This window comes from Pleuronectes platessa, chromosome 4 (genome assembly GCF_947347685.1).
Source record: "Pleuronectes platessa chromosome 4, fPlePla1.1, whole genome shotgun sequence".
Lineage (NCBI taxonomy): Eukaryota > Metazoa > Chordata > Actinopteri > Pleuronectiformes > Pleuronectidae > Pleuronectes > Pleuronectes platessa.
In genome coordinates this window covers 20,213,609-20,233,530 of record NC_070629.1, presented here as the reverse complement: position 1 = coordinate 20,233,530, position 19,922 = coordinate 20,213,609, and the positions used below count along the sequence as shown (strand labels likewise).

Below are 19,922 nucleotides of genomic sequence, written 5' to 3'. Positions count from 1 at the left end.
ATAATTCCAATTCCAGTACTAGATGTGCTGTTACCAATCCTAAATTATCAACGATGTTGAAATTGAAACTACAAGAGAGTATGATGAATTATTAAAATCAGGCCTTAGTCTTAAATTTCGCTTTGTAAAATTGGCCAAAGAATTAACTGTAGTTTAAAATGTTTGTGTTCGATAACAAGCAAGATTAAGCAAAAACGATGGGAGGATGCTTTATGGGTGAGGGAAGAATCTCTTAAATTCTGGTGTGGATCCGGATCAATGGACACATCCAGGATTTTTTAATTTCGAATCATTTTCTTTAACATTGCGACTTGCGAGATGAGATGTTTTTCCGAAGGAACAATTCATGGATCTAAATGGGAAACCATCAGGCGTATTGAGGGAACTGATATCTATGAGTATTTTCAGCTTGATTGAATTTAAGGGGACTGCTGGTCCTGGGTGGAGGTTTGTGCTCTACTCTGTACTAATTCTCATTCGGCAGCCCCCCCTTTTGATGCTCCATTCAAACTCAATCCAGATCTTCCACTAAAATACTTTAAATACCTCACAATCCTTCAGCCTGTTGTTTCACCATAAATCTATTGTCCACCTCCCTCTTTAATACATCCAGAAATCAACGCATCTGTGAGAACTGTGTTATACTGTAGAGTACTGTACAGTGGTTAGTTATATTTGTGATATATGTGGCTTACACACACACACACACACACACACACACACACACACACACAAACTTACACACACACACATACATACACACACTAGAGAGGTCTCTGGAGAGTCTCAGTGGATGTTTGACAGATCACACTTACCAGTCGGTTGCCATACCAGAACATCTACTGGGCTGAATGAGCTCAAAATTTGAACCTGCATTTACTTTGAGAAATACATGTTTAATGCTGCATCACTTAAGGAAGTCCAGTGTTCATGTGTTATGTGCCTGACCAACCAAAATAATCCTCTGTACCAATGTAGTTGAGCAGCCTGCAGAAAAGATGCTGTATTTGACCATAAATGACTTTAAACTGTATATCTTGATGTGTCTCTGATGTGCATCTTACTCTGTTCCAGTGTGTTTCTCTGACATCCCGTGCAGGTTCCGCTGATACGTCCCGCTGACCCCACGAGACGTACATAAACATCCCGTGCCGTGTGATTGGCTATACGAAGATGCAGGCTACGCCGCGTTGTTATCTTCACCTGGCACCTCAAGGCCTCTGCCACCACTATCGATGAGGCCTGCTCCTCTGCAGCCTCCCCTGGATGAAATACTTCAAGAGGCCCGGCCTGTCCCTCCTCCATCTCCTCACGCTCGAGTCCCTCAGAGGTCACGTCCAGCCCGAGCCCGCCTACCCTGCCCTGGATCCCACAGCTACAAGCGTCCCCTATGTTGGACTCCAAACTGCTCTGCATGAGGCCGCCTCCAACATCGCTTCTGTTTCTGGGCTCGAAAAGCTCCATCGTTCAGTCAGATGATAAAACTTGGACCAGCTGTCTGCGGCAGAACCCCCACACCCTGAATGACCGGACTGCCAGCTGAGCTCTGAGGCTGGGAAGGGTATGAACACACATGCACTCCCAGAGAGATGGTGAGAGATGGACACCAGACACACTCTCTCTCTCTCTCTCTCTCTCTCTCTCTCTCTCTCTCTCTCTCTCTCTCTCTCTCTCTCTCTCTCTCTCTCTCTCTCTCTCTCTCTCTCTCTCTCTCTCTCTCTCTCTCTCTCTCTCTGATGAACAGACATGGTGGGCCCTCATGTGAATGTCAGTGATTTAACAAAGAGTGGAGGGGCATTAGAGGAGGATCAGATCCAAAGCTGCAGTATCTATATATAACCAGGTGGTCCGGGCTACACAGGGGCAACTAATCTAACTCTGATTACAGAGGCCCGGGATGGGATGGGGATCACTTGCTGTTCCTCCACGCGACATTGTCTATATCTTCGTCTTCCATCCTATCGGACAAACTTGTTTCTCTTTCATTCTATACAGACAAAATTCTTCAATTGAAATACACTAAAGTTAACTTGTGATCACAGAGAGACGAGTGTGGACTCTGATAGGACGGAATCAGGTAAGTGTGTGTGTGTGTGTAGGTTAGATAGGAGAGGGACAGGCTGTACAAACAGAGCAAGGTCAGCATAAACCTTGGGTCAGCTTCCTGTTTCCCCTCTAATGGCTGAGATTAGTGCTCTGAATATAGACGGGGGAACCTCAGACATCTTGAGAACACTTTATCCCAAAGTCCTTGCACCAGCCTTCCTGCACCAGTCTTTGTGTTTGACTTTATGCGGTTGCCTCGTCCGTCCCCCTCTACAGGCAAAAACGCTCTGGGGTACTAAAGGCCATATTAGACGGCGGGGCGTAAGTGATTCTAAAGAGGATAACAACATACATTTTTGAATTATCTTTCTTAAAAGCATTCAAGGAGATGAACTCAATTGTACACACACAAAGTGGTGGAGGCATTTGTGTAAGAAATGCCTCTTAGACTTTTGGTATTTTCTACATGAATTAACAACTAAAATATGAATCCATTAAACCAAGTAGCAAACAACTTAGAGTTGCAGGAGATGCGTTGACAAACAAGGCATTTTCAAATTGAATCTGGTGTCATTACTCAGCATGGATCCTGTCAGTGATGCATGGGGCCCTTCACAAGATGACTGCCTCCTGCCCCGCGCAAGCTAACTAACTGAGACAGCCGATATGCTCAGCGCTGCAGCTCTTTGACCCCGAGTCAAGACTGGATTGATTTTCCTTTAAATGGGATGAAGGGAGACAGAGGGAAAGACGGAGAGAGAGAGACAGAGAGAGGGAAAGTGAAGGGGGTGGCCGTAAATTCTGCCAGAAAAGACGTGAGAAAAGAGGTCCATCAACAGTTTGAGCAGAGCGATGGCACAATGCCATGATTGTATGGGTGAAGGTCTGACTGGCACGGTCTGGGTCGAATTTGTGAGACTGGAGGGAGGTGAGGCATGAGGGTGAAGGATGGAGTGAAGGAGAGCGGAAGGGGTTAGGTAAGAGGAGAGGAGGGACTCCGTAAAGGTGAAAGACAAAGGGACATGTCCTGTTGTGTGTGGAGGCCAGGGACAAGTGGAATGAAGAGAGAAGACGACAGTGGAGAACAGGCTTTCTATAGGTGGAGATAAAGTTCATTTTACACAATAAGTATAAATTATATTTATCATCAGCCAAAGTCTAGATGATGGACATTTGACTGAGTTTAAAGTTTTACAAGGCTTTACAGGCAGTGGCCACAGGCGGCTCTAACTCAGTGATGTGTGGCTCAGGGGAGAATCTTAAAACACTACTCAGGACTTTTATAAGCACAGCAGCTTTCCTGCATGCTTTGGGCTAAACATAGATTTTGAGATGAAATGAGCCTATGAGAATTATTTAACACCAGTCAAAAAGGTGATAAAAGACAACCCCCACCCCTTGTGGTTGATTTCCCCTTATTCTGTCAGTAATTGTATCACTTCCTGACGAACATATCTTACTTTAGCTATGAATACTTTATTTATGTGTTTTGTTCCCACACCATTTTCTGATACTGATTATTTTGCTGAACTGAAAGCACAATTGTTAATAAGTGCAGTTATTCATTATCTATACTTGTATATAAACTTCTTCTTGTCCTTTTTCCACCTCTATTTAAAAAAGCGGTTTCTTTCTGTATCTTGACATCTCCTCTGTGATATGACCTTACATAAAGTCACCCACAATTCCTCCTGTTATTTTTTTTACCACACACACAGTCCTCCCTTGTGTGCGTCCTACATCTGCCGGGAACAACCTTCCTGGCCTTTTTTCATTCTGCCAGCCCCACACTCCGCTTTCTCCCCTTTCATATTCTCTCCATTTATTTCCCCTCTCCTCTCTCCATGCACCGTCTTGGGTAACCTCACCGTCTGCTCTGCCCTTCCTGCTTTCTGCTGTTCAACAATAGGATTAAGGCTTCGATCAGATAATAGGTCTCGGTGTCAGGCATAATAACGGAGGAGAAAAAGCAACAGAGAATAACAATAACATGCAAAAAATGTCACGAGGGAAGCCCCCAGTGTTGTGAGTATCTCTTGGTCAACATAAATCTGCTGTGGGAAGGAGGAGTCCTGAGGAAAAACCCTTAAAATACCAACTATTCTGAGCTGCTTCACTGGGTTTCTCCTGGAACGTTGCAGCCAAGTCACCTCCAAGAGAAAATAAACATCTCTTCCTCTTTTTCTTGCCTCTCAGCTGATAGAAAACTGACCCACCATCAGCAACTACACTCATTATGCAATTCACCACAGTGGCCACATCCTGAACTCGGCTTCTGGTACTAATGCTTCATTTTGCAGCTTCAAAATATCAAAACTAACAATATTATGGAACAATATTAATAGGTAGTCAATTCAATATTTGCTTTATTATTTGAAAAATATTGTGAATTGTTAAACTGACACACTTAATTGATTATTCTGATCAGTTGCTGGGGTAACTCAAACAGTTTTGTGCTCGACTGAACTTGCAAAAATGTGTAATTTTGTTCACTGACCAACATGCGATTCAGTTATAAATCAATGATCAATCAATGTTTACTTGGAGCTTTACTTTCACACACACACAAATATTTTTAACCAAATTAAATGCATAGTTCTTTCCTTAAAACACAAAAAATATTTAAATAACTTGACAATATAGTATGATAACAAATAAGAAAAGGCATTATTGGTCTGTTTTACATGATGAAAAGGAAAATATTTATCCTGTGAAAGTAAAATAAATATGACTGTATTGTTTGCTCTTGCGCAGTTGCACTGTTTAACATCCAAACTGTGTTCTGCGAATGTAATTACATTACTTCATACATATTTCCTGAGGGGATAATAGTTCCTCAGTTAAAAAAAAAAGTTAGATTAATTCTAAATGTTGTGATTAAAGATAAAGATAAAAATGTGATAAAGTACTAAAATTATGCTTAAATTTGTAAAAAAAGGAGGTGAAGTGTGTTTATACATATACACACATTCATACACAAAAACGAACACACAGAGTTAAATTGTAGTGGATGTTCTTGATTTTCACTTTTATGATGCAACCACTGAATGATTGCAAACACACATTCAAAGGAAATCTAACGAGCAAGTGCTTGTGTGCGCACACAGCTGCACATGAGGGCGTAAACAGAGACAGACCGCTCGGAGCCGAACAAACACAGTAACTCCTAATCGACTTTTCCTTAATGAAAACACAATCTGGGTCTGTGGGCTCTGTTTCCCTGATGTCACACAGTTGGTCTTCCTCTGTAACACACACTCATTATCAGACAAAGGCACACACAGACATGGTGGTATCCTTGGAGAGGATCATGGGAGGGGTATTTTTAGCATGCTGTGATTGGTGTCTCCAGGGAGACAAGACTGATGGAGGGATGGGAGCATCAGCTGCTCAATTAACGCCCTCTGTCTGAGCGCCCTGCATGTGCTTCTTCATACATACACAAGGGAGACCACATGAGACTTTCAAAAGGTCTGTAGCAGGGGGGAATGGGTGTGTTATTGCTTGTGTGTGTCTGTTTGTAGAGTAAGCGATATCTTACCATTGTCTGGGGCTGTCTCTTCGTATTCGTTAGGGGAGGGCAGTGCAGGTACCAGAGGTTCCATGTTCATGATGAGGTTTTTATGGCTCAATGAGTTAAAACTTCGACTCTGACCAAACTGGGCTCTGAAAACACAAACATCAGCAACACTGACTCCAGTTGTTGCCAATTTCAACCTGTCATTGTGAAGTCCAGCTAAATAAAGGGCCCTGTGTGTGTGAAAGATTTGCGTCTTACCTGCGGACCGCAGGCGGCTCTCTCTTAATCTTAGAACTAGCTTCAATCACCTCTTTGGCAACTCTTCCACTAAAAGGGAGAAAGAATGATATTTTATGTGTTTTGCAAGGTCACAGTGACCTTGACCCTTGAGCAGCAAGTTCTAATGAGGTAATTTGCGAGTCCTGTTAAGCACTTTTGTAACAAATTTGAAGAAAATCCCTCTGGGTGTACTTGAGACTTTGTGATCACAAGGTTAAAAGAAGTTCTTTCTGAGGTTATGGCGACCTTGACCTTTGACCTTCAACCACCAAAAAGGTTTTACAGGATACAAAAAATACATTAAAGAACATGAAGCAACTAACACAACAAAAAAGTCAATAAAAGAAACAATCGTCTAACAGTCCTACTTTTGGTTCAGGGCCTGTAGACATGTTGAAAAGGTTTATAACAGTCTGTGTTTAAATGTACTTATATTGTAAGGATATTTTGAAATTTCATATAAAATTCCCATTTCATTTGTTATGTTGTATCTGTCTCAGCAATTATAAACTCTGAACGTTGGAGAAAAGTGTGTCGAAGAGAATTTGGCCAACAGATAAGGGCAGTGGCTACTGTCAGAAAACAGTAACATGGGATTTGTTATTGGTTTTGCTGTTGTTCATAATGAGAAAGATCTGTTTCTTCTGAGCGGACAGGCTCCTGTCAGAGGCGCCATCAGTCTGATTGTTCTGACTCTGACCAAGCAGCCGTGTTCTTGCTCATTAGTGTGTTGGCGGTGACTTTCTTCGACTGTATGTAAAGATGGACGATCTGTGTCCACTTCCTCCCATCGTCCAAAGTCATCATCAATCATGACGTTTTACCACACTTTTATAGCATCGATAATTTAATTAAAAAGAGAACACAACTCAGAAACCATCTTTTTCTGAAAAATATATTTAACTATTTAAATACTTCAGCCAGCCACCAGGGGGTGATCAATATAATTGGGCTCCACCTTTTGGGAGTTGTATTCTCTATACCAGTGGATCCCAAACTTTTTACAGTCTTCAGACATTCAATCTCCAGCTACGTACCCCGCGCAGGACGTGCGATAGGAAACAAAAGATGTTGAGCTATACAAAACCTAAATCAAATATTTCCCCTGCGTACCCCCTGAACCACTTTGCGTACCCCTGGGGGTACATGTACCCCAGTTTGGGAACCAATGCTCTATACAGTGTCTCCCTCTGCTGTCATTCCAGCTTAACTTTCTCTCATGCCATACCTCTTTTTCTTTCTTTCTTTCTTTCTTTTTTCACTCAAACTTCTAACTCTCTTCAATTACATTTACTACTTTCTTTAAACTGTCAGATTTCTGACTCACCTGTATCTGAACCTACTTCCTTTGAAGAAGATGTTGCTGCTGGAAACTGTCTTTATCTGACTCGACTTTGCACACCTGTCAGAGGGGGGAGGAAGAAACAAAAAGAAAAGAGTTTCACTATCATAAATCATCTAAGACACAAGTTTGATTTATTGATAAACTCATAGTACAACCCTCTCAACTTCATCTTTCAGGTTATGTAGCAACAGTGACTCAAATTGGACAGAGTAGCTTCTTCGAAGGCCAACAGGGAAGGTATTCAAATTTAAAGTTTATTCTGTAGGTCAAACCTTCATATTTTATTCAGGATTATTTATGAGATATATGAGATATGGTGCCAGACAACCAGGCATTTTACAAAGTGAGTTTACACACACACAGCTTTGCTTAGTGTGTATGAGAGAAACAACGAAGCAGTATGTTGTCCAAGCTCTGCTTGGCTGCCATTTACAAACTCTATTCACTCTAATTTGATTATAGGGCTCCGATGCTTGTCTGACATCCGAGATGACATTCACTCCTCCTCTGTCCGCCTCTCAGAGACACACGAGCTGCTGTCGTTAAGAGGTCGACATCCAGGCAGAGGCTGTTATCACTAGGCTTTTATTATTTCATCAATATTTCTTCCTCTTGTAAGATCGTGCAAGCATTTTTTTTAACGTTCATATATTTCAACAAGATGATCAAAGAGGAAATTGGTCCATTTCCACAGATGAAATACGATTCAGCAAAAGTAGTATAGGGAAATCTAATGGATAGATTTTTCAAAACATAATCATATTAAAAAAGAGAGAAATGGTGAACAGGGTCTATGAAACAATGGTTTGGGAAAAATATATAATATATAGAAATGGTGAGGTGACCCTTTGTTGTGATGACCTGCCTGGGGAAGGAACAGAATCAAGAGGAAAGCATAAAGTAATCTCCAGATCATGTCTGCACGACATCTCCACATTAAATCTGACTTCATCTGACTCCACATCTTTTCCCACCTCATCCTCACTTCTGAGCAGGGTGGAAGTTCTTCTACTTTTTGGAATTTGTATTTTGCAACTACGGAAGCATTGTGATTGTGACTCTGAGACCTTACACCAAGAGCAATAAACTAAACTCACTAAACCCTGACCGAGGAAAAGCAGTTCAGGGTCATTATCTTGGCTCCAAACCTAGTGTTCCCCGTGGCTACAGACTAAAGTAGAGTTTCATCTCCATCCTCACACTCTCGCCACCACCCCGAGCTTGTTTCCATTCCTGAAGCAGCAGCAGTGTCATAGTATCTGCAGATCAGAGCGATGGCCTCGCAGCAATCAGCTGCTTCCCGGTGAAGGACAACAACATGTTGTTTCAGTGCCACAGAGTGTCAGTGAATTGTGTTTCAAAGAGTAGTATCGGATAAAAGAGGAACAGGAAGGAGAGCAAATTAAACTTAACCCATGGAAACGCATTCAAAATAAATACATTGGAATAGATCAGTGCCATTTGATATAATATGTGACAATTCTTTATTGAAATGTTTGAAAACATGTCACATATTCTGTTGACGTACATTATTCAAATGTTTCCAACAATGTTCAAACCCAGATTTTACTCAAGTTAAAGAGACTTTTAATTCCGGTCACTGTTTAGTAGCATCATATCCATTTTACCAGTGGCTTTACTTCTAAGGATGTAAACGTACACTGTTAGCCTGTGAGCCAGTTGTGTGTTTCTTTCTTCCACTGTTTGTTTTGGTCACTGATGGATCATGATGATTCATTAGAGTTTTTACTGAGCGTGCCGTTCTACCACCACAGCTCTCCCAGGGAAGCGCTAATGGACAGGGGAACCAAGCGACCCAAGGGGACAACTCCCATGATCCCACATGGTTTCACAGAGTCATCAAACTAGGTATTTTGTTATTGCTTTAATTGAGAGACAACTAGTGGCCAATGTTACATATTGTATGTTCAAATATTTATAATTTCAGGTAGCAGGGATATCTTGAGGTGGAATAATTGCGGACCAGCTCCCAGTTTCCCATGAATGTGTGTGTGCGTGTGTGTAAACTCACTTGTAAAATGCCTGGTTCTCTGCCCCACACTTCCATAAGTGCTTACAGGCTGCAGGGGTCGAGGTGTGAAATGTCAACACCAGTTTCTTCTGGAGACAGTAAAGGACAAAGACAGAGAGAGGGAGAGACAGGACAAAAGGTGAGGGAGGGAAATGAGATTACCCAAAGACGTGTGCATGAGGACGAGAGTAGCGAGGAACATGATGAGAGGGAGCTGAGCAAAATGCTGACCCACAGACCCACAGACCCAAAGCCATAAGCTTAGCAAGATGTCCAGACAGATATAGTGAGCGTTCAGCAGTAAAATGGCCTGCGAGCAGTTCACAGGTCTGTATGGATTAGGAGGGAGAGGAGGGATATGTTCCTGTAAATGTCTAGTTTCCAGTCCTATGAGTCTGGTAATATGATCCCAGATCGATGCTGCTCAGCAACGAGGAGGAGGAGGAGGCAAGCGAGAGGAAGAGATCAGTAACATGGGAGCAAGATACTGTAAAACAACCCAGCTACGCCTTATTCTCCATTTTCAAAAGGACAGGGAATTTGGATTTTGAAATTGTTAAGAGAACCTCACCATTCAGTTCACAGATGACTCGTTCCTAAACCCTCTCAGTCAGCTGTATTGCTCAGCCCCCTCAGTGTCATACATCACTCATATAAGTTGTGTTGGTTGTGGTTTACACACATGTGCCGCAGTGGCCATGTGTGTTTGGTCACAGGCATGTGAGAGTACCAGAAACTCTCTGTGAAAATATAATCAACAAATTGCTTCTCGTCCCACTTTGGCTGCACAAACAAAGACATGATGCTAATGATGGTGCTATGATGCTTAACTATGAAAATATATATTATATGGACTGTAATATTATTCAGGAGCAAAGAGCATTTAAAGAAATACAAATTAAGCATCTAAATTGGCAGCTATTCAGCAGCTGATCTTCAGTCAGCTGATATAAAAAAAACATTCGACTTTATATTCTAATTAAAGAAACAGAGGCTGGATAAAATGAGATAGAGATAAACTGCTGACTCATCAGTGTTGCAGTAACGGAGCCATTAAAAAGCTGCCATCAGCTCAAAGTGGGACAGTCAAGTTAATGTGTTCCAGAGGTTATGGTGAATAGTGAAATCATGCAGTGACACGTGTCACACGGTGGAACAGACAACACAACAATAAACGATTAAAAACCTATGACACTGAAAATCTTCCCAGAAATGATGTGAATCTCTTAAACAAGACATTTATACACACAACACAAAATAATGGAATCACTGCGGGTTTCTCATGGACAGAGACATAGATTATGTATCATAATCTCACATAATCTATAGTTCACTGATACGAGAGCTGTGGAGATGATTTTAATGTGGCTGCTGGGAAGGGGTGGATGTAGGACTTAAAATCAGGGGGACACATTTTACACTGAGGGTCCAACATCCACATACAACTGTTTCTTTCATTGAGGCTCTGGAACTGGAGCTCTGAGTGAAGACACACTTTACTAGAAAGATATTTAAGACATGAAATAAGTGCCACAGTTTGTAAAAAAAAATGTATCTGTAAAGGGGCTGGTAATCTCTAGAAAAATATTTTGATTTTGAGTCTGTAGGCGAGAGACAAGGGAATATCTGATGAATCCATCGGAAGTCCCAAGCTATTGGCTGATGCCCCCAAGAGGCTGATTTGTACTCAGACTGAGGGACTACTGATGGGACAGGGGGACTTCATGGGGACTTCAGGGGTCAAACAGAGCTCAGCTGGGGCAGCGCCCCTCTTGCCCCACCTCTGGCCCATGCTGCAGGGAGTAGCTACACAGGAGTGGGATATCAATCATCATTTTACGGAAAATAACTTAAAGTTTTTATGTTTCAAAATAGCTGCAAAGACGAGCTAACTAGCCGAAAAATGATTGGATGAACTGAGAAAAATGTTGAGGAACAATATTGAAAACCACACACAATAATGAAATGATGATGAAACAACAGTTACAGATGAGAAAGTTTCCTCCAGCTACATGAGGAGGTGAGGTGAGGGCAGGACCGCGGGGAGAGGCTTCAAATTAAGGATTCAAGTATGACTGTTATTAGTTGTGTTTTACTCACCAGTGATGACTATGTTTACACACAGAGAGAAGAGACAGAAACACAAAGATAAAACTGCATCTTCAGCCATTCATGAGTTGCCACACAGACAAACAGGCAGACGCACGGACAAGTTAAGCGAAGATGAGAGAGCTGCTGAAAAGAAGAGTCATGAGATCGATTGGCTGATTGGATGATTGGCTGATCAGATGATTGGCTGATCAGATGATTGACAGATCAGATGATTGATTGGCTTATTGGTAGATTAAAGAGCAAACTGGCGGAACTATTTTCAAGTATTTTTAGGTTTTACACATATGTATGAGGCGTGATACATCTTAATAGCTGCTCAGAATCTACCACAGTTCCAGACTGGATGACAAACATAGACATGAAACATGTGTCCCAAATACAAGACACCTGCTCTTAACATGTTTGTTTTCCTGTGTCCAGGAGAAATTTAAATTCAAAAACATGTATATTGACATTAACAACATGGTTCTAGTGGAGGGATCTCTTATTTGGGCCACAGCTGACACACAGTGTGAGTTATGAGGAGGTTAGTCGTAACACACCCACCATCCTGTTACAGTGAATCCTGCCTGTTAAGGAGATCTGAAACAGCGACACACATACACAGTGTGTGTGATGGCGCACCAGACTACAGGGACAAACAGTAACAGTTTCATAGCACGTCTTCCTGAGGATGAAACATCACACGCATTAAGAAAGGGGGGGAAAGAAAAGGAAGGAGGTCACTAACACCAAACTGGATCCAAATGAAAACAGACTGTTTGATTCAACGTCATGGTCTTTCAGATGAAGTCTACAAATGTTAAAGTTTAGGATCTAACAGGTCAGTAAGATGATGATGATGATGATGATGAGATCAGTACAAGAAAACACAATTCATCATTATGACGATGGAAACTACACAACACATTTTGTTTGTTTGTTTATCCCTCCACATGCAGGAGAACACAACACTCACCTCTTTCTGGATCCCTATGACGTAAAAAGTTTTTCCTTCAAACTTCAGCTTGCTGACGTCCACCCTGCAAAGACCCAAAACATTCATTAATTAAGAAATATCCACAAGACTATTCTATTGATGTGAATTATATTTTTTGCAATCCACTACATCTACTAACAACATTTATAACATTACAGTTCTCCAAAGGAGGTAACACTACATAACAAGTACTTCAATTTTACTTTAAATAACTCTTTTGTCCTGTGTACTTTTGCTTTAGAAATTTTTTTAGAAAGTTACCGGAAGTACTGTTACTTTGTCTTAAGTAAAGGATTTACATACTTTTACCACCACCACCATTCAAAATAGTGGCTAAAACATGTATGTTGAGATTTTTGATGTACAGTATGTTGTAGGAGTTTACTGAACTGATTTTATTAATCATGCAAGATAACACCTTTCTGCAATGACAATTAAAGTCAAATCTCATCATTTTAATTCCACCTCATACATATTATTGTCATGCCAGTTAAAATAAAGTGATGATAATACGTAACCATTTGCTTTAATACAGGCAACACATTTAATATCCGTGCTTACGGGTTTAAATTTTAGACTTATGCAAGCATTTGTACCATTTGAGGAGGTGGATCCTCTTGTTTCCCTGGAACACCACAAACCCTGTGGCTGTGAACCCGAGAAAGGCTGTAGAGCCTGTAAAGTCCTAAAAACACACACACACACACACACACACACACACACACACACACACACACACACACAGTGTGAGAGGCAGCAAATGGTATTATGGGACACAGGTGGGGTTTAACATCCGGGGAGCAAGTGGGCCGTCAACAATCTCCATGGCAATGGCACCTACACAAAATCACCTGTTTGTTCCAAACTCCAAACCCATAATTTGCAGTAAATAGAATCAAGATCAAGGTGCAGAACAAACAGCACACTAGATTCAGTTTGACATAATGAGAATAAATGAAACAACAACTCCAGAGTAAGAGAAGAATCATCTGTACATCTCCCTTCTTTTCCCTCTATCTCTCTGTAAATCCCCTCGTCCTCATCGTCACATCGCTCCAGATAAAAAAATCCGTATTAAAAACAGCCACACTGACGACAGTGTAGCAGATAACAGGGATCCTCTTCAGCAGGCTGAATTTAGATATCGTTTTAATCTGCTTAGCTTGCTCAGTTACGTCTGTTCATGAGTTAGAATGTCTATTTCACTCTGACTGAGGGAAACTAATTTAAAGATTGGTTTCCCTTTTTTTAGATTGAATCTGTTTCCATCTGTAGTGCAAGAGAAAGTATAAAAAAGGACAAGTAAGGTGAAGTGTCCAATGAACCTTAACTCTTCAGCTCTCCTGTGTTAACACTGTGAAGATGGAGTCAGTGACATAGACTTGTTTCGGCTATGGTTTTCTCTGAGCAATCAATAATATTGATTCCTGAAAGTAATTTGTTTTCTCTGCTGATTGCTTTTGTTGACCAGGATCATGTTTGGCAGACATGTCTTTGCTAACTAGAGGATTCAGGTCATTGCCCTTCCTGCATCAAAACCGTGACCTCACGGCTTTGCAGAAAAACTTCGGTCAGTAAAGTTAATCATGTTCATATTTGTAAGTTCAATACCGATTGAAGAGCAAACAAGCAAAGGGTAAAGAGGACAGGTGAGTTTATGTTTGTTGTCGTCTCTGCACTGGAGCCAGAATTCTCCACACAACTGCACAAACAACGATGGTGAATATTTGCATATGTAAACAAATACGCTTCCAATCAATACAATTATATTTTGTTCAATAGTGACTAACATTTTTAAACATAACATTTACAATGAAAAGAAAAATAGGTGTAGATTTGCTCATCCGGTAGATTTCTATTATAATATTATAACAGTTTTAGTAACTATAATAAACCGTAATACTACCAACTACAACCAAAACTTTGAATATCGCATGATGAGAGCTCCAGTTACTTTATCTAAATATAAATTACTTTATAATATGATAAAGTTATACTGTATATACTGCATATACAGAGAGGAGTACAATTCATTAGCACGTCATAGACAAAAGTGGAAGTGAAGCTACTTCATGAATGCAACAATAATTTGAGTGAGTTACTGAGATATGATCAAAAATAATGTCTAAAATCAAGGCAGAGGTTGGCGGATTTGCTGTTTAATCGGAGAAGCCCTGTCAATATAAATAGTGGACAGTCCTGCCTAACGTTACCTTGCATGGGTGAGGGTCCACTCCATACGTCTCCAGGCTGTGAGCCCTTTGGAGCATGTTCAACTCTGCAAACGAAGCACACTGGCCCCTGAAACAGAGGAGAGGAAAACTATGTTCATATATGAATGACCACATTGACACTGTTAGTGCATGTCTCTCTATGTGCGTGGCTGTGCAAGCCCTCCAGGTATGTTAATGATTTTATATTGATTTAATTGATCTGTTGTAGAGTCGGCCTGAGACAAAAACCACAGTTATAGTCTACTGATGATGCAATAGCAGCACAAACTAACGAAGAACCGTAAAAGAGAAATAGGTCTATCAGTTTCTGGGACCTAAGTCCATATGATAGGAAAATATATATAACAATACATGTAATATTTCGATGGATTGAGTGAGTTTTGTCGGGCTATATTTTTCTTGCCTACATTTAGAAAAATTAAGTGAGTAGAATTTGCTGGTATCAGTTTCTGTGCCAATAAAATACTGATCAAATAACAATATGATGATTCCAAGGCGAGTTCTGAACTGTTTCTGCGTAAATATGGGGATTTTGGGATGTTCACTTGCAGAGTGAAATAAATGACATCTTCTGAAAGTCTCACTGAATCTAAAAATATGTGGACCATATCTGTGTACCTTCATTAATTGCCTCCATGGCAAATCTAAGACATCTCTACCACTGCTACTGCTGCTGCTGCTGCAATTGCTCATGTTGATAAGTGGGCCAAGCTAAATAACTATCTTCCATTTCCATATTAAATCACAGAGAACATCCCTGCACCTTCCTTGAAGTTTGAAAAACTCAAATTTATAGGCAAAGTTTTAGTTTGTTGAAATCACCCTTCGCCAAAAAACAGTTTTCAGCCCTCTGTGAAAACGAAGCAGCCGAGTTGTGCAGAAAACCCACCAATCAAAGGAAACAATGTACAACTGTCCTCTAAGGATTTCCGGGTGTCCATTTAACCCTGAATGCATGGTCTGCATGGTGGGGACACTTGAAAATAAGCTGAAGATAAAGTGAGAGACAAGCACAATGTGTCTGAGAGGGATATTGTTTTTGTTTAAAGGAGATCTTTATATTGAGCTAATTAAAGTCATAACATTTGGCCAGGCCTCTGATTATCTGTTTCCATTTTTGCAGAAGCAGCCCTATAAACGGAGGCTAAGTGTTTGTTTTTGTTAGGAGTGTTGATACTTTCATTAGAGTAAGTGCTGCAGCTGAGTGATGTACGCTGCTACTCCTATAGACGTATGAATACACACTTAAAGTGCAAACATATAATCTGCAAATATGCACAGAGAGGAAAATGATAAATCCACTGAATTAACTTATTCACCATGTAAATCAAATTCATACATCGGTTTGTGTATCACCTGAGGTCACTCTCTGCAGCCCAATACTAATCTACACGGTGTTAATCCTGTCAGTGGGACCCATCAGGGGCAGGCGGGTGGGCACTTAGGCGTCTAGCTCTGTGCTGTGGGAATCACCGCGTTCGTCTTTGATGTTTTATAGGCGCTGTGAGTGTGACGGTCACAGACTTCACATCATCACTCATTAGCTGCAGCGATGGTGGAAATAACCACAAACAACTAATGGGCTTCATGTTTTCTGTATATTATGTGATCCTATGTCATTGGATCTTAAATAAGTCAATTTGAACATGTTATCATAATTTTTTAGCTCAGCCTTTTTCTTGTAGTGAATTTTTTTGCCAACAGCCAGGGTTCAGACGAGGCCCCTCAACGTAAATAAATAGATAAATCGATTTTGGGGATTATAACAGATAAATAGGGTTTATAGACGTTTACAGTGTCATGGTAGTTTCACGTGACCTCAACCATATCCATGTTTCAGCTCATATTTTACTCTATCCATCATGCAAGGTTGATTTCCATCAGAATTCATTTTCTGAATTTAAATCCTGTATTATAAGCGAGTCAAACCCGGCGTAAAAAATAAATAATTCATGCTCATTCATTTGCAAATTCATTTCGGTGTTTATTTACTTTCAGCTGAATCTAAAGTGAGACACCCTCTGCAATGCGATGGCGCACAAATCACACAATTTTGCCTCAGTGACAGAAAGCACTTTACTGAGTGCAGATTAGAAAATTGTCTCTGCAGCCAGTTTTTTTAAAGCACAGATCACAGGAACGAGGTTCCATGCCAGTCACAAATATCAAACATTAAACTGATAACAAAGACACTGCTCCAGGCAACACACAACCCCACCACACACACACACACTCACAGACAAACACACAGACACACACACTTACCTGAGCTCATTCTTATGTATTTCCATAATCTTCCTCTCCAGTTTGAGGGATTGTTTAGGGAACAGCTTGAAGTCACTGATGTAGTCTGACGGGTGCTCCTCCGGGTCGTAATCCCCAAGTTCAGCTGAAAGAAGAGGGTGAGACAATGTCAAACTATTTCTTTAACATGTGAATTAATTTAGGCTTAGTGGATGGTATTTCCACAGAATATACTCATAAGCAGCTGAACCTGATAACACTAACAGATAAATATTTTCCTCTCCGAATCAGGCACAAAGTCCTAATTTCACTCTTAAATCTGCTCTTAATTACTTATCATAATAGAGGTTAAATCAAAAACTTGCCTTGAGTTTAATTAAACATTAAAATTAATCCTCAATTAATTCTCCAGCTCTATAATCAACACCCTGACAAAATGGGACAGGGACCTGCCCTTGTTAAACAGAATTAGCCAATGTTACACCGCTGTCACACCGAGGGTCGAGATAACTCTCTGGGGATATGAACCAATCAGAGCGCAGTACGGCGATATGTGTATCAGCCACACAGGCTCATTGATATGATCCAGCTCAGTTAATTCCTTGCTTAATCCATGTGAAAGCAGGTGGCTCTGCGCTGTGACTCAACATGAAACTGGTGCCGCCAATTGAACACAAATCCTTACACACACATCGTGTTGTGTTATAAAATGTAGGATCACAACAGGTCTGGTGACTTGTCCTTCTAAACTTCAAGTCCCATAATGCACCACCTGCAGGCCAGTGCAGGCTGCTCATTATGACTTGAGTTGGAACACCTTCGAGTCTTAGCAGAGAGAGAGAGAGAGAGAGGCAGGAGAGAGGATTCAGCTCATGGTACAACCAAAGAAGCCACTGGTACTGTAACAAGACTTTAATTTGGATGATTATTTAATACTGGAAGTGCTGCTATCGTCATGAATGTTAGGATGTCTTGTTTGTCGAATTGTAAAATAATAACCAAGCACCACACAGCATACAGGCTGCATGCATATAAGTCTGGCTTTTTGTTTAAGTGTACTCAGTTGTTTGTGCAATTTTATTTGGTGTTTGAATCGTGTTTACATTCATTCATTTACGAACACTGTAAAAAAACATATTTACTTTATTAATTGGACTGAAGTTGTTTGAAATATATTAGCATATTTGTATAACTTCTTGTTCTTTTTGTGTCTTGAAGGTTTTCCAACCTAATGAACTAAACCAGCAAACAATTAACAAATAAGGCAAAATAAATCTTGAGCTGTGTTGGGTTATTGAGTTGTCCCGTGCGTCGTGTGGGGTTCATGTACCAGGCCCTTTCCAGTTGGGCAGGAGTTGAAGAGAAAAACCTCGGAACTTGACACTCACCCTGTATGATGCAGGCTCCCAAATATGCAGCTTCAGCAAAAGGACAAAGGAGGCGACCATGGTAGATGTCTCTCTTCAACTGGAGGTACAGGAGATACCTGGACACACACACGCACGCCCACACACACACACACACACACATAGTACCACTTATTTGCTGCATAATGTCTGCAATAGTGTAATAGTTGAATAAGCATCAGTGCTGAAATATATACAAAGTGTTTGGGGGATATATCTAATTTGTTTTCCTTACTGCATCAAAATATGCCATCAATGTTTCATTTGTAACATTACCCATAACAACATAATGATAGATACAGTTGACTCAAATCATTAATGAGAAGTGCTGTGTCATCATCAGGATATTGTGACATTAAATATTTCCACGGTCCTCGATAGCATTATCATTCGTTGCTGAGTATTACCATGGAAACAGCTACCGTATAGCAGAGACTGGTACTGTAGTTACTATGGAAACCGACTCCTCAACGAAAGCTTGTTCTGACATGCTGCTGACATGCTACAGACATGCTACAGACATGCTGCTGACATGCTGCATACATGCTGACAGGATGCTGAGATGCTACTGACATGGTCATCTGTCTCGCATTACAGAGGAGGCAAGAAACAGAGGATACAGATGAGTTTCCAGATGAGACGGCTTGTGCGAGTCGACCGACTCATTAAAGTTGTGTTTGAACTTGAGTAAGGGAAGCAGCGAGAGGATGAGCATGACAGACTGAACAGAGCAAAATGCCATGCTGCAGCTGAACAGCTTTATTGTGGTTTTAGTTTTTTTTAAATTGGCCTTTAAAAAGACATGATGTAGCGATACGTATACACAACCGTGTCAGTTGTGAAAGTTTGTCCGTTTCTATTTCTTCTCTGTCATATCCTGAACCCACTCCTCTCTTTCCTCTCACCTTGTGTTTCCTTTCCTGAACGTTTGCTTCGATTCTTCGAGGATATTTAGCGCACGTTTTGTTTTATGCATCACTCGGCCCTTTAAACAACTTCACTGAGTTGTCTTGAGTTGTAAATATAGAATAGACAGAATCTGATCAAATTTACTATCCATCCCTTCTCCTCACTTTTTCGCCCTTATCTTTCTTGCACCCTCTCTCTTTCTGCTTCTCGAACTCTGTGCTTGTTCCCAGTGTCATGTATGAGGTTGTGCTGTTAACTGGGATCACTGCAGGTTACATCCCTGCAGAACGTGTTTACAGCTGGGCTAAAGGTCACTATTGTTTACACTATACCATCCTCAGGAAGTTTTATACAACCTTAATGCCAGAAAAACATGGACCTTGGATTTAGTTCAATGCTGACAAGTCTTGTTTCTGCATTATCTGTGTGGTATAGTTAGAACATTAACTGTAAGCACTGGGACAGTCTGTCTCCTGTATAAAAGTCTGCATCTCGACATAGACAGCACAACACTGCACTGACAGCATTGACACTGACTTGATGCTGAATCACCTATGGATGTTATTCCAATAGTTTTTTTTTCCAGTACAATCACAGAAAATCAACAGATGGAATAATCATGAATATTAAAAGAACTGAAATATAGAAGTGTGTGTGATACTTGGTGCTGAGTGCAATTCACTGCCTTTCTGACTATAAGAGAAATATCAAAACTAACTTAATACTGAGAACTCTGACTACAGTTCATTCTAAACTCTCGAAGCTCAGCTCAAGATGAATTTCTATGTCTCATCAGGAGAAGTCAGAAGTGTGATG

General features: G+C 40.7%; 1 protein-coding gene across 1 annotated transcript in view; it reads right to left on the bottom strand.

Annotated features, from left to right (window-relative positions):
• Nucleotides 1-19,922, bottom strand: part of frmd3 (FERM domain containing 3) — a 48,343-nt gene that overhangs the window by 7,368 nt on the left and 21,053 nt on the right. The window contains exons 5-13 of the mRNA XM_053421465.1: nt 18,180-18,277; nt 16,813-16,936; nt 14,527-14,614; nt 12,910-12,998; nt 12,293-12,356; nt 9,223-9,311; nt 7,173-7,247; nt 5,825-5,893; nt 5,588-5,712 (exon numbers count right to left, since the gene is read on the bottom strand). Of these exons, the coding sequence (XP_053277440.1) occupies nt 5,588-5,712; nt 5,825-5,893; nt 7,173-7,247; nt 9,223-9,311; nt 12,293-12,356; nt 12,910-12,998; nt 14,527-14,614; nt 16,813-16,936; nt 18,180-18,277 (821 nt within the window). The remainder of the gene's footprint in view (nt 1-5,587; nt 5,713-5,824; nt 5,894-7,172; nt 7,248-9,222; nt 9,312-12,292; nt 12,357-12,909; nt 12,999-14,526; nt 14,615-16,812; nt 16,937-18,179; nt 18,278-19,922) is intronic.